At 31.8% G+C, this 14,949-nt stretch overlaps 1 protein-coding gene across 2 annotated transcripts in view; it reads left to right on the plus strand.

Moving 5' to 3' along the window:
- Window positions 1-14,949, plus strand: part of LOC118183191 (mitogen-activated protein kinase kinase kinase 20-like) — a 123,256-nt gene that overhangs the window by 45,306 nt on the left and 63,001 nt on the right. For both annotated transcript variants that reach the window (XM_085824032.1, XM_085824033.1), the window contains 3 exons: window positions 3,164-3,247; window positions 3,337-3,477; window positions 10,393-10,467. In XM_085824032.1, coding sequence (XP_085680158.1) covers window positions 3,164-3,247; window positions 3,337-3,477; window positions 10,393-10,467 — 300 coding nt within the window. The remainder of the gene's footprint in view (window positions 1-3,163; window positions 3,248-3,336; window positions 3,478-10,392; window positions 10,468-14,949) is intronic.

The following is a 14,949-nucleotide window of genomic DNA, read 5'->3' on the forward strand; positions in this document are numbered from 1 at the left end:
AAAATGTATTCTAACATTTTAAAATAAAATAAGTACATTCTTTGTGCGAGAGCCACGTGTGGCTCTCGAGCCTGCGTTTCAAACATTGCCGTTAACATATACCTTAATGCTCATCTATTTAAATTATTTATTTTAAATTACAAGGTTTAAATAACAATATTTAAAGCTGTTACACACATTTGGTGATATGGTAACTAATATAACTAACATCTACTGCACGTTCATTATCCTTATTAGCAGGTAGAATGTAAAATAATGAAACAGACATGTTGCTTTGTTCTTTTAAACATTTAAATAAATCACAATCTTTGTTTTTGTAATCCATATGTTTTGTATGTAGATGTTGCGAAAGAAATAAAGGCTTCATGCATCCATTTAAAAGCACTACCCCGCACACTGCACACTTGAGCTTAGGACAGACTTAGTCTCCAATATACAAAAATCTGTATTTTATATATTCATCGCAATATTTTTTTAACGCCGCTTTGGAAAACTGAAGATTGTGTGATTTCAACGTTCTGCACCGAATTTTCAGACCTGCTATTTATAGAACTCGGCAACACAACACTGTTAATGTTTTGCTTGAGATTTTGGCACATACCAGATCTTAACCAGTGATCCATGGCTTATTAAAAAAAGGTTAATCAATACGGGGATCAGTACAAAGACAATACAATCACAAACAATAACCTGCACGTGTAAGCCGTGCGGTGAAGTGAACGAGAGTGCAAGTGATGGCAAATGGCTAGCTTTAAAAGTGCACTCAAAAAAAATAAATAAATAAATAAATAAATAAAAAGATATCGTTGTTTGCTGGATTTTTGATCATTGACTGTACATATTAACAACTTTACTGTATAATATTATTAATTAAAATAATTTTTATGAATTATAGGAAAAAACATATCTATATTTTTTATTTAACTTTAAAAAAAAATATGTCTTTCATTATTGATTATTTTTCATGTACCACCAATCAGCAACTCACATACCACAGGCTAGGAAATGCTGATTTAAATGACTGCTATTTTTGTAGAACTCCAACTGTGAAAGGAATTAGTTTTAAGAAGCAGAAGCATGCTCAGTGTCCCAACATCAGTTCTGCTGTAAAGCCAGTACCTCACAGTGACATGCTTCCTGTACCACAACCACCTGTTAACTGTCTTTTAATTGATGAAGAATGCATATCATCTTTTAGAAAAAGTCTTGTTTTAGTCTTGAAAGTGAGACTGGCATGAATTGCATTCTATCGGAGAAACATTCAGAGCCTCACATGATAACAGAAGCAGAATTAAATAATCTTGTGCATGATTTCGGGTTAAGTTAGAATTAAGATGAATTGCTAAGATCAAGGCTTCAGGAGTGTAATGTGTTGGCTAATGATATATATATTTCCGTATATCATAAAAGACAAAGACTTCATTAGTTTTTATGAAAGATATGGTGAAATAGCTTTTGCAACAACATTCCAAGCCTCATGGAATCTCTAGATCTAAATCATTAACCAGAAGAATGAAGACTTTTTATTGATGCTTCTAAGGTGAGCTTAAAAGCAGTATTCCTTCATACTCGAAATGAATATAATTCCATTTCTGTTGGGTACACTTCATGAAGTAAAGGAAGTTACGATGCTTTGAAGAAACTATTACTTGTCTTGAAATATGATGATTTTAAATGGAAAATTTTGGCTGACTTGAAATGAATTTCTGTTCTTCTGGGAATGTAACTAAATGGAAGTTATACTAAATATTATTACTTTATGTGCTGATGGCTGACTTGAAAGTAATTTCTATTCTTCATGAAATGCAACAAAATTATACTAAATATTAATGCTTTATGTGCAAATGGACAGCCATGCTAAAGATAAACATTGCAATGTACAGAAATGGCCTTCTTGGAAATCCCTGGAACCCTGAGATAGAAATGTAACTAACCAACCTTTTGTAGCTCCAATTTACCTATTACTTCACATCAAGTAGGGATTAATAAAAAGTTTCACAAAATTACTTGATTGGGATGGAAGACAACAGATGGCCTTTATCTAGATAACCTTTATCAACTTATTTATTAAGACAACAAGGATTATTTATTAAAACAAAAAGGATTATTTATTAGGACAACAGATGGCCTTTATCCAAAATTTGTTCTCATCAGATGCTAAAATAAAAGAAGCGATTTTTATAGATCCAGACATTTGGAAACATGCAAAATGACCAATTTGAAACTGTTCTTACAAAGATAGAAAAAGACGTATGCTTTCTGCAAGGATGTAGGATAAATTCCCTAAGAAATTAAAAAGCTATAAACTGCAAGAGTATAGTTGAAAATATAGGGAAAAGTTTTAAAAATTTAGGTTGTCACTTATTATCAAAGCTTCATTTCTTACACTCTCATCTTGACTTCTATCCAGAGGATATAGCAGTTAGCAATGAACATGGGGAAAGATTTCACCAACAGATATCACTATGCAATCTTGTTATCGATTGCAATGGAATTCATAATACTTACCAAATATTGTTGGTTCATCAAGAGAGAACTTCTTGACAGAAATAAGTGCAAAACAAGTACCAATGTACTTGAATTAATACACTTAAAGTGTGTTCAGCTGTGTAAAATGTGTACAAGTACATTGCAGGTAAATTAAAAATTTTTATTGTATAAATTGATATTGTAATAATGTATAAACACATATCCATCCTTTAAAAAAAATTAAAATCATTTTTATGTACCTAATCTAATTAAAATATTGGCTTTATATTTAATTAAGATATTATCTTTATATTTATTTATTTAATTAATTTATATTTAAGAAAAAAATAAAAAGCCAGTTTTTGTGTATCAATGTTATTTTTGCTTATTTAAATGAACAAAGAAAGAAATAGATTGTACTTTTTTTATTGACAGTACTTGCTTCGAAAACAAGAACACTTACAAGAGATGAGAACAACATATTTAATTTAACAGTGGCCAGTAGGCAACATTGACACATATATTTATTTATCCACAGCATATTGTTTAACACATGCTGTTGTATAGCAGGAAAGACCCCTTAAAGATTGTTGAAATTAAAGTAGGAATTTTAAGAACAAATTAGCCTAATTTATGTTGAAAACAAATTCATAAAATTATTAATCTCATTTTGCTTTTCTGTGTTTGATTTTAGATTTGTGATTTTGGTGCATCCAGGTTCATAGACAGTACTACAAAGATGTCAGTAGCTGGTACTTTACCTTGGATGGCTCCCGAAGTAAATATTTTTACTGTAATGTTATTCTTTGTAGGTAATATAATTTATGCACTTTTATAAACTCATTTGTTTCTAATCCTTATATTTAGGTGATTCAGTGCCTTCCAGTATCTGAAAGTTGTGATGTTTGGTCGTATGGTGTTGTTTTGTGGGAATTGCTTACACATGAAGTGCCTTTTAAAGGAATTGAAGGCTTTCAAGTTGCATGGGCTGTCGTGGAAAAAGAAGAGGTACATTGTAAGAAAATGCCTTTGCAAAAATAAGTCTATAAAACTTAAGTTGTTGCTTTTAGCTTTTATATTGTGCATCCATTCTCTATATATAAGTATTAATATCTGCTTTTAGTAATTTATTTTGCTGTTTGTTTATTTAATTGTTCTGATGAAGATATGAAAAATATGAGTACTAAAATGCAAAATTATTTCTTAACCTCGTTCAGTAAGTTAGATTATTTTAAAGATTAAAACAAGTGTAACCAATATTCTTTAATATAATAATTACACCGAGGGAGGATTTCTATTTCTTTGAAATTAACAGTATGAGGCATGAATAAAACATTAACACAATTTTCAAAATACATCTTTTATTGAAGTAAAGCAATGCAATAAGTAATTTTTTAAAATCTAGTTATTATTATTTACTTCCAATAGGTAAAAAGTATCACTGAACACCAAGTTATCTGGATTGCTTGTGTTCTTGCTTGCTTGTGTTGTATGCTTAGAAGCATAGTAAAATTTAGTTTGTTCATTCTTTATTTAGATTCTTTTAAATTTTTATCAAATTAAACAATGCAGAAGTAGAACATTACAATGTAATACTAGAGTATAATATATAAGAGTAATTTTTGAGATACTGTTCAATTTATTTAGAAGAATGTATATCCCTCTAATGTTCTGTAAATATCTATTATGTAAACATGGATAGAAAAGCAGTTTCATATTATACTTAGGGTGTTTCCAAAGTTCTAGAAATTTAAGTATATATATATATATATACACTTTTAAAATAATTCTACTTTAATTAAACTTAGGAGATAATATAATCAATTAATCAATACGGTTTAGGAAATAAATTATTATATATATATATATATATTGTTGATTTTCATCAATATTACAATGCAGGTTTTCAATGTAATCACAATTTAATTGAATACATTTATCCCAGTGACATCCTCACAGAACTTTTTTGGTGTCTCCTCTCTCTCTCTTCTGATGGTTAAACTCAAATCGAACACCCCATATAGGTTTGTTCAATTGGGAAACAGAGTATTCACTGCAAATGTTGAATTATTTCTCAAATGTTCACACCCTCTTTGAACTGAACTAGAGCTCAATTCCTAGGATCTTTGGAAATATCTCATGTGTATAGGTTACTATTCCTTTTTCTGTGCCATGAGCCTTCATGGCATAGAAAAGGAGCATTATTAGAAGCATATATACACATTAGAGCATTATATTAATTTCCTATCATGCAAGTAATTTTTGTCTTACATTATGATGCATGGCTGCAACCAGCTACTTTCTGTTAATCTTTTGGCATATGTTACACCTTTTCTTTTTTTTCTTATTCTTGAGATTAATGCCAGTTTTTCTTTAAACTTTAAATGTTAGTTTAATAATGAAGAAATAGGAGATGTATAAATAAATAGCAGTAGAATGTAACTATATATAATAAAATATTTAAGCAAATTAACATTATCTTGCATCTAATTAATAAATTACAGTATTTTTGGAAACTGAGTGTCATATATTTTTATGTATCAAAGAAAGATTCAGTTTCAGATACATTATTATTATCTTTTAAACACTGAGAGAAAATCAAAACTCTTTGAGCTTTTCAGTTTATGGTGAAATTCTGTTAAAACTGAGACTGTTGACAGTAGATTATGCATAATAGCTTTTGTAAATGTTTATTATTTTAAAAGCCTGTTGTTCAGTACATAATTTAATCATTTAAAAATAATTTTATATGGACTCCAAAAGTATTTTGAAACAACAGTTATTTGTGCCATGAATGTCATAAAAAATAGTTTTCTAACCCTCTATAATTGGTCAGTTGCAAAATTATTATTTCATGTGTACACTGTCATTTGTGTCCAGAATAAAGTGAATTTATTATGCAGAGACTTTTTGCATTGTAAAGGGCGTGATTTCTGTGCTTTGAAATTGAAGCATGTTTTGAGCTTAGTAGTATGAAGCATCATTAGGTCTTTGTCCTTGCAATCCATGATCAGGCTTCAATATTAACATAGCAGTAATGAACATTGGCCTTTCTAAGCATGCTATTTGTCAGCAGCATTGCCATTAACAACTTCAAAGAATGTTTAACAATACCTAGTTAGTTCCAATAACTTAATAAAGATTTCACTGTTAGACAAAAAGTTCACATGACTGCTATCTGTTCACCATAGTGGTAATCCAAGAAAATGATTTGCTGCTATGCTTTTTCATATACAGGTAATTAGTTATGGTACTACAGACATCATGTTAAAGCCCTAGAGAACACAATATTGTGTCTCCAAACTAGCAAAGCAGCAGTGAACATTGACTTTCTGTGACATTGCCATTAACAACTTCAAAGACTGTTTTTAACAACCAGTTAGTTCTAGCAACTTAGTGGTTTATCTAAAGATAGCAGCACTAGACAAAAAAGTCACATGGCTGCAATTATTTCACCTTAGTGGTGATCCAAAATAATGATTTTCCACTCTGCTGCCACCTATCTCACATGCAAACAAGGAGCTGTGTCATTGTAGACATCGTGTTAAGGCCTTAGAGAGCCAAATATTGTGTCTCGACACTAGCAGAGCAGCAATGAACATTGACTTTCTGTGAGGTTGCCATTAACACCTTCAAATAGTGTTTTTAATTTCTTTCAAACAGTAGCATACTTTTTTAAAGTAAAAGAAAATGCAACTTTTAAAATTGAAATTTGTTTTGAGTTGACTTTTGGTAATAATTCAACAATAAAGTTATAGTTTTATGAATTGGCATCAACAGATATTAGATTTATCTAAGAAAACAGCAAAATACACTAGTCATCAAAGTTAAAAGATAATAACAAACAATATGCTTACTAAGTTAATGTTGCATCCAATGCCCAATGCTGTGACTATCTCTGCTAATTAAATACAGTTGAATACAAAATTGCACTTTTGCGCATGCGCTAGTGCCGAAGATATGCAAATTCAGTGATTGACAGTGTGATGCACAATGGATGCATGTTGAAATTCCAGTCTGTAGTGTTGTTTAAAGTGAATGTAATTTCTGAGAGTGGTCAGTGTTCAATATTTATTCAGTGGTTGTCAGAAGTTAGGCTCAAAGGCATCATTTAGGTGAAGGTCAAAAGTGGCAAATAATGGATAGAATTGAGGAACGACAAACGCATGTGGAGGTCACCCAAGAATTGAATATTGCTGAAAGTGTCATATCAGAAATCTGGAGATGCATTTTAAGCACTGGATCAGTTGATAGTCAAGGGTGACCAAGAGCAACAGCTGCATCAGAAGACCGTTTTCTGTCGTTTTCGACTCAATAAACTTCGAAATAACTACAAGAGATTTGGTTTTATACCTTCAGACTGCCCCAGGAGCTCGAATTAGCTATTCTACTGCTGTACAAAGGCGTAACAAGGTTGGACTGAATGCAAGAAAACCAGTGATTTATGTCTCACCCACTCCAGCTTCCAGAGGGACCCGTTTAAATTGATGCCGTCATCATGTTCAATGGAATCATGCAGACTGGGCCTGAGTATTGTCTACTTATGACTCTAGATATAGTCTGAACAGTGATCCTAGTCGTGTTTTGAGCTAGAGAGAGAAAGGACCACACAACTTGCCTTCTCTTTTCCATGAAATATCTCATTTCCATGACCATGGTTTAATGGTTTGAGGAAGAATCATGACAAATGGCCCCACCAAGTTGCGTATCTTTAAAGGAGGTTCTTTCTGTAACTGCCTGGAGATATGTGGATGAGAAATTTGAACTCCAAATTAGACTGTTTAGGGGTACTGTTGGCCCAGAGTTTTTGCTAATGGATAACAATGGTCAGCCTCATTGATCAAATATGGTGTCAGAATACTTGAAAACAGAAGATATCATTTGAATGGATTGGCCACCTTACCCACCTGACGTGAATCAGATTGAGCATGTGTGGGATGCTTTAGGACACCAAATTTCAGCATGTCAAATTTCTCCCTGGACCCTCAGGAGCTTAAAAGAGCATTTTTAGAATGTTTTTAGTTGTATAATTCCTTAAGATTTGATCAGCACTTTGGTAAAATATATGAAATCAAGATGTCAGGTATGCATATCTTCTGGGGTGACTGTACACCATATTAAAGAAAAAAAAAAAAAAATTCTGCAAGCAGGGGGCTTAATTTTTCCATCATTTTTTCAGTTTCCATAAATTTGGTTTTAATTTCAATATTTTACAAATAATGAACCATTAAACTTTGTAACGTATGTTAACTAATGCTTTCGTACAAATTTCTATTAATAATTTTGCATTAAGTATTAGTTATGTTTTACCTCTGACATTATCCTTTAATTTTGATAACCAATGTAGTCGCTTGATTTTTTCTCCCAATTTCTGAAGCTTTATATATTTTAAAACATTAACAATTTTTGCTTGTGAACACTTTATTGAGGTATTAGGTTATTTTCTAAAGCTTTCAGATGACAGATTTTTTTTTGAAAAACTGTTAATTCTAATGCAGCTAATTAGAAAACTGTGATTATTAGAAATATGCGAGAAATTTTAAGGAATATTTTACTTTTTATTTAGTCTGTGACAACTCTGAAAATTGAATTATTTGTACATTACAAAATGATGAAGTAGAAATCGGTATGATGTCTTTGAGCATCCTTATATATATATTTATTTACGTTTATGGGTACACTAATTTGACACTTTTCAAAGTTATTAGTTGCACTGCAGATTAACAAAATTAAAGAGTAAAACAATATTCTTTCTTCTAGCATCAGTTGGTTGGTAAACTGTGTTAGAGCACTGTAATTTATGTTTTTCATTTAATGAAATAGTTCTAATCTATATGATATTTAAAGTGAAATATATTAGTTCCTTTTTCTATAAGATATCATTTTAATAGGCATATCAATCTTCAGGAATAATAAGAGCATATCAATCTTCTGAATAAAGCACATTTTATAAAATATCTATTACTGTATATGAACATATGTTTCTTAAGTTTACATATGGCAGAATACCCATGTTATTTTTTCTTCTTCATGAATTTTCGGTAATACGTAATAGCATTTTATTTTTCAGTCTATTCACCTTACAGCTTGAATATAGTTTTGTGTAGATTTAATTCTGAATAGAATTAGCTGATGGTAGAAGTTTTCACGAAACAGTACCTCCAAAGTACGCTGAGCAAAAAAAAAAAAAAAAAAAAAGGGGGGGGGGAAGTTCTGTATCTTTTGTTCTACTGGGCCGATTGACAAAATTCAACTTGTGTTTTTCATGTCTCGAAAGGGGTGACTTAGGATATGTATTAGATTAATATATATAGCATTGTTCTAAAATAAGTATTTTTACACAAAATTTGACTTTTTCTGAAATAACATACTAATTTTGTTCCATATTTCGATTCTACAACTCAAATTAGGCCAAACTACCAAGTTTTGTAAAAATCGCACAAGCAGTTTTTAAAAAATTAGTTCTCAAAATTTTAGCTCCTCAATGTTAATTGAGTTTGGTATATATTTCTTAATCTCTCTTTTTTTTATTAAACTTCTTTGATTCTTCCTTTTACATTTCGAAATTCAGGTTCATTCCAAATAAAATTCACCCATTTTTTATGATTTAGTTTTAAAATATGTATTTTAAAATAATTTTTATAAATTTTTCAAAAAAAAAAAATTAATTATAATCTATAAAAATTTTATCATTTTAAAGTAGACATATTCCTAAGCATAACTGCAAAAAATTAGTCTTTTATTCAAAATTTCCGAAGATATACGTGAATTTATATATTGGCGCGTTCTGAAATTTGGCATATTTGTGAAAAGTGATAAAACATCAAATGTGCTTCGCTAAAATTATTTGAAAGTTAGAACCATGTGACTTTTTTGTTCCTCATGCACAATGTAAAATGATAGGAACAAGGTGCCTTTTTTCCCTGCTGTGACAAAATGGAAGGCAAAGCAAAATTGGTTGCCATATAAGAAGTTCGTCAAGTGGAGTATTCTTGGCGTAAACTGAAAATAAATTGTGCCAAGATAAATTTTTGAATTTCTCCTTAAATTTCACACCAAATTTTACAAAATTTAATATCTAAGCTTAATTTGAGTCGTAGAATCAAAATATGAAAAAAGATTGATATGTTATTTCAGAAAAAGTCCGATTTTGTGTCAAAATACCTATGCTAGAACAATGCTATATATAAATATAATATATATCCTAAATCGCACTTTCGAGACATGGAAAACACAATTTGAATTGTGTCAACCGGCCCAGTAGAACGGGAGATATAGGACTGTTCCCCCTTTTTTTTTGGCACAGTGTACCTTCATGCTTTATTATAATTAGTTGTCTAGCATATTTTATAAATGCTCATACAAAGTTTTTTTAAGTATATCTAATTGAGATTTGAATCAAACTTTTGTGGATATTTTAAAATCCTAAAATAAATAGCTCAAATTATTCTTATAAAAGTATGCAACTGGTGTCCAATAAATATTTCAATCTCTGATAACTCATAAGCTTATTGAAATGAATGACTAATAGAAAAGTAAATAAAATGCAAATGCATTTCTTCTTTCTCAAAGTCTTCAAAAGCAAATTATAGTTTTTTGGTTTTTATTTTTATTTAATGTTGAATTTTTAAAGTTAAATGTTGAATTTTTAATATTACATGAAAATGCAAAATATTAAAGGAAAGGGGAGGATGTGTTACAATTTTCAGTCACTAAATTCTGTAGTAATTAATTTGAAATTGATATCTTGCAGTTTTTTTATCCTAATGTTGCCATACCATAAAATATAAGTAGTGCGATATTTTGTATTAAAAACGTACATTAAACATTTTAAAACTTAGGAGCTTCAGCTAATTTAATTCTAATTAAAGATCTAAATATTTGTGGTTCATCTTGCAATTTTCAATCAGCTTCATTTTTTAGAGACTCACTATTCCTAAATGCTGTCCTCCCAGATTTGCCGAGCTTATGACTGCATGCTGGAAGACAGATCCAAAGGTAATCTTTTATTTTCTGTAGTTGCATTAACAAAAGTTTTTGTGCTGCTTTACTGCAGTATGTATTTAAAATACATGGGATGTTAAATTTTAATTATTTGCAGAAAATGAATTTTAAGCTCTTGATTGGTTTAGTTTAAACTGCATATCTAATAGAGATTGTAACATTTAAATATTTTAAGGTGCCATTAATTTTAATTAAACTGATGCAATTTGATAGCATTTTATATAAATTTATGCTGATTTTCACATAAAATCTTTTAGATTATTAGTTTTTTTTATTATTTTTTTTAAAAATAAAATAATATGAATTTGTTTTGCAGTATGATGCAAGACAGTTGTGTGACAATTTTGTAACTTGGCTAATAATAGTGAGGCAACTTATGTTTTGATTTAAGGAAATTAATCAAGAACTGTCATAATTGTCTATTACTATTCTTATCATCTGTTCTTTTATGAAAATTTTACAATAATTCTTGAATATAAGCCTAATGATTTTTTTTCCCTTACTGCTTGCTTTTTGAGGCTGTTTTACACCCTCTGACACAATTAACAATTTTTTTTTTGCAGTTCAACAATGCACTGCACAGAAAACATTTTGCAGTTCATTAGTAGAGAATTTTTCAAACCATTTTGTACGAGGGTTGGAACTTTAATAGTGGCAACCATTTATTTACAAGGAATACAAAAGTGATTCATGTCGCCATGTTTTACAGTCCTTCAATATAGTTGCCAGCATTGTGTACAACCCGTTTCCAACGATGTGGAAGTCGCAGAATACCTGTAGCAGCGGCTGTTTTGTTGATAGTTTGAATGGACCGGCCTACTGCCGCAAGAATCTCAGGAACAGTTTGGAAGCGAGTGCCACGAAGTGGTTCCTTCATCTTAGGAATTAAGTCATAGTCACAAGGGCTTAGATCTGGGGAGTATGGTGGATGGTAAAGTACTTCCCAGCCCCATCGCTTGAACAAATCAGTCACAGCTTGCGCTGCATGCGGCCGAGCATTGTCATGCAAAATGAGAGGAGCGTTCTGCAGAAAGTGTCGCCGTTTTTTTCTCAAAAGCTGGTCGGAGATTTTGCTAAAAAAATGAGCAATAATACTGTGCAGTGACGGTCTGCTGTGGGGGAACGGTATGCGTTAGGATGACACCATCACAGTTGTACATGAGAATCACCATAACTTTCACATTGCTGGGATTCTAATGAAATTTCGAATGTCGTGGTGACGCCATTCGTTTGACTGGCATTTCAGTTCTGGCTGGTACGATTGGGCCCAAGTCTAATCCAGCATAATGATACTGCATAAAAAAGCATCTCCTTCACGCTCATAGCGCTCCAGGTGGGTTCGGGCAGCATCGTATCGTAGCCATTTCTGCATTTCTGTCAATTGATGTGGAACCCATCGTGAAGCAATTTTTCTCATGGACAGGCGTTTCTTCAGAATGTGCAGCACAGTCGTATGCGCTAATCCTGTTTGTCCGGCCAGCTGACGAATCGTTTGGCGGCGATCGCTGTCCATTAGTGCCGCAACAGCTTGCACGTCTGCATCGCTGACACTCGGATGACCTGGTCGCAGCATGTCTACCACGTTTTGTTGTCCTTCATTGAATGCTTTCACCCATCTTGCTACGGTTCTGTAAGGCAATGCAAATTCCCCACAAGCCTCTTGAAGCCCTTGATGACACTGTCGTGCTGTACGACCTCTGACACATTCAATTTTTATCCAACATCGTTGTTCTTGTTTTGTAAACATCCTGACAACACTTACTTTAGACCGTGAGCTAATACAAGGATTCGTTCTTCGCGTCACTCCGCATGCGCGCGACGTAGGCAGGACGAGTCTTTTTGCTGAGAGGTAAGTTAGGTATGTAGTTTACGTGTGGTATACGTGATATTCTTTGGTTTTGTTGCGTAGCGTTTTTTCAGCTGTGTTGCCACTATTAAAGTTCCAACCCTCGTATAAAATGGAAAGTGTCTGAAAATTTGTGACAGGAGTGCCAAAATTTTACAAACCATTTTGTATAAAATTTTGCTTTGAATGAAAATTTGTTATTGTGCTTGTCTTGTAGGGGTAAAGTTACAGACATTTCATTTGGGGTTGAACTAAGTACTAGAAAAAATTTTGTTTGACCTTATAACAAGGTACATTTAATGAACAATTATTCTCTTATTAAGCTGTGTTTTGAAAAGTTAGTAAAATTTACACTCATCAAATTTTCTTTAATGCTTACCATTTTGTAAATCCTCATTTTGCAGCTTATACATAAACAAGTCTCTTTAATTTCGCATTGATGACTCCATATAGGCAAAATTCTTTTAATTCTTTTTTAGGAGATTCGTTTAACTTGCTTAAGAATTGGTCACTCTTATATTACTCATAATTATCTTCTGAGAGCTGAGAGTGAACCTATCTGCTCAAACTACAATGTTGTTTTGTTGGTACAGCATATTTTAGTGAAATGCCCTTATTTTAATGAGCTTTGTATAAAGTATTTTAATAACTCTCTAGTAAGTCTTGACAGTATCATTGGGCAAAATTTTTATTTTAACATATTTCAGTATTCAAAAGAAACGATCTTATTGCTCAATTTGAAATGTTTTTAAACCTTGATATATCTTAATTTTTTTTATTTGTGCTACTTTTAAAGTATTTTTACTGTAGATTTCTTAATTTGTTGATTCCATTATTCCTTCATCATGTCATGCATCAGTATTCATTTGTATACCGTCTTAGTTAGTCTTGTGTTTTTACTTGGTTCCATTTTTTCATAAGGTTCATAAGGTTATTCTTATCATTTCATAACATTCATCTGTTATGCCATTATTTTATTTTGTTTTAGAATTTTCTGGATTATTATACAGGATGATGCAGCTTCATCATATATGTAATGATATTTTTAAATCAGTTGACTAAATTAAATTCTAATTATATTCCTTAATAATGTATTGGCGATTCTCTACCTAAATTGCATCCCTGTTCCTAAATTTTGGCGAAATCCTTTCTTTATTATAAGTTATATTAACCTGTTGGCACCCGCCAAATCACCAATGAGCACTATCGCGCACACATATCTATAAATAGGGCTTCTCCTTGAGGTACAGGAGGGGACGCTTGTGAGATGGATGCTAAAATAAACGTATCACCTTATACTCCAAAATTTGTCTCATTCCTGTTGCCCCAGCTGCACAACACAAATAATGTATGAGAAAAAACATTTCATATATATATATATATATATATATATTATTTCCAATGACAGATTACAAAGACAACTGTAGACAGAACAAGCAAAGATGAAAGAGAACCAGTAAAACTAGAGAAGAGCCACAATATAATTTATAAATCTATTTTTTATCTCGCCTCCCAGTATCTCTCCCAGAGTGATCCAGCATTAAATGTGCAATTACTCAAATGTGAAGAAGCCATTTCCTCAGGAAGGTTGCACAATATATAAATTGGGGTTGGGATAATATTGATTTGATGCAAATGTTTTAAAAGGCAATCATGACCATAATAAGACAAAAGATAGCAACAGATTTCTCTCTGGGCCATAAAGGAGTGTTAAAAATTCTGTTTATTCATACTTTATGACTGTTCCTATCGGTAATGTATTTCCAAAAGCCTGTCTAGTAATTATTGATTACTCTTTTGGTAGTTTAAAAAGGAATGTGGTTTTCAGTTATTTGGAGGACATTGGCCCCTTTCTTTGCCAACAGATCTGTCTTATTTCCATGAAGACCACAGTATGTGATAGTATCCATTGAATGGTAACTTCTTTGCCCTTCTGAGCCAAGTTGTTTAGAAACTGCTCATATTTTAAAACATCAACAGACATTGGTGATTTGAAAGAAGAAATGGCTAGAAGAGCAGCTTTAGAATCGGAGAGCGACAACCTTTGAAAAATGTTCAAGTTGACATTGGAGTTGGAATTAGGCTATGCATATGGCCATGATCTCAGCATCAAAAGCAGCCCTATTCCTTCTAATAATATTATAAAAGAAAAAAAGTTTACAAAAGACAACAGCTTTCATTAATACTGTCAGCCAACACAGAACCATCCATAAACACATATAGCCTTTCATTCTCAGAATAAGAAGCAGTAATGGATTCCAAAGACACTGACTTCAAAATTTGGTCATTTGTTTCGTTTTTGAGGATTAACAGATTAATTTTGGCTGCATATTTTTTATATCAGTTGAGCATTGTAGTTTCACAAAATTTTCAGCTTCTAAATCCAATCTTCAAATCTTCAAAATCTAAGGCCTAGTTGATGTCTGATCGAAAAGACTGCCTGAAGAAAACCATTCTGCATTTTAAGTTTTCTCTACATCAGTAAAATCTAATAAGGAAAAACAGTCTTGTTCCCTTAACTTTTTTTTTCGTAGGTTTAGTGCTCACTCTTCCGCAATGGATTTTATGCACATATGGTGTGTAGCTAGTAAAAGTGCAACAACTGGAGTGGTTTTAATTGTACCAGCAAT

Source organism: Stegodyphus dumicola, chromosome 9 (genome assembly GCF_044657685.1).
Source record: "Stegodyphus dumicola isolate Sdum_Otavi_A_Nest chromosome 9, ASM4465768v1".
Taxonomy (NCBI): Eukaryota; Metazoa; Arthropoda; class Arachnida; order Araneae; family Eresidae; genus Stegodyphus; species Stegodyphus dumicola.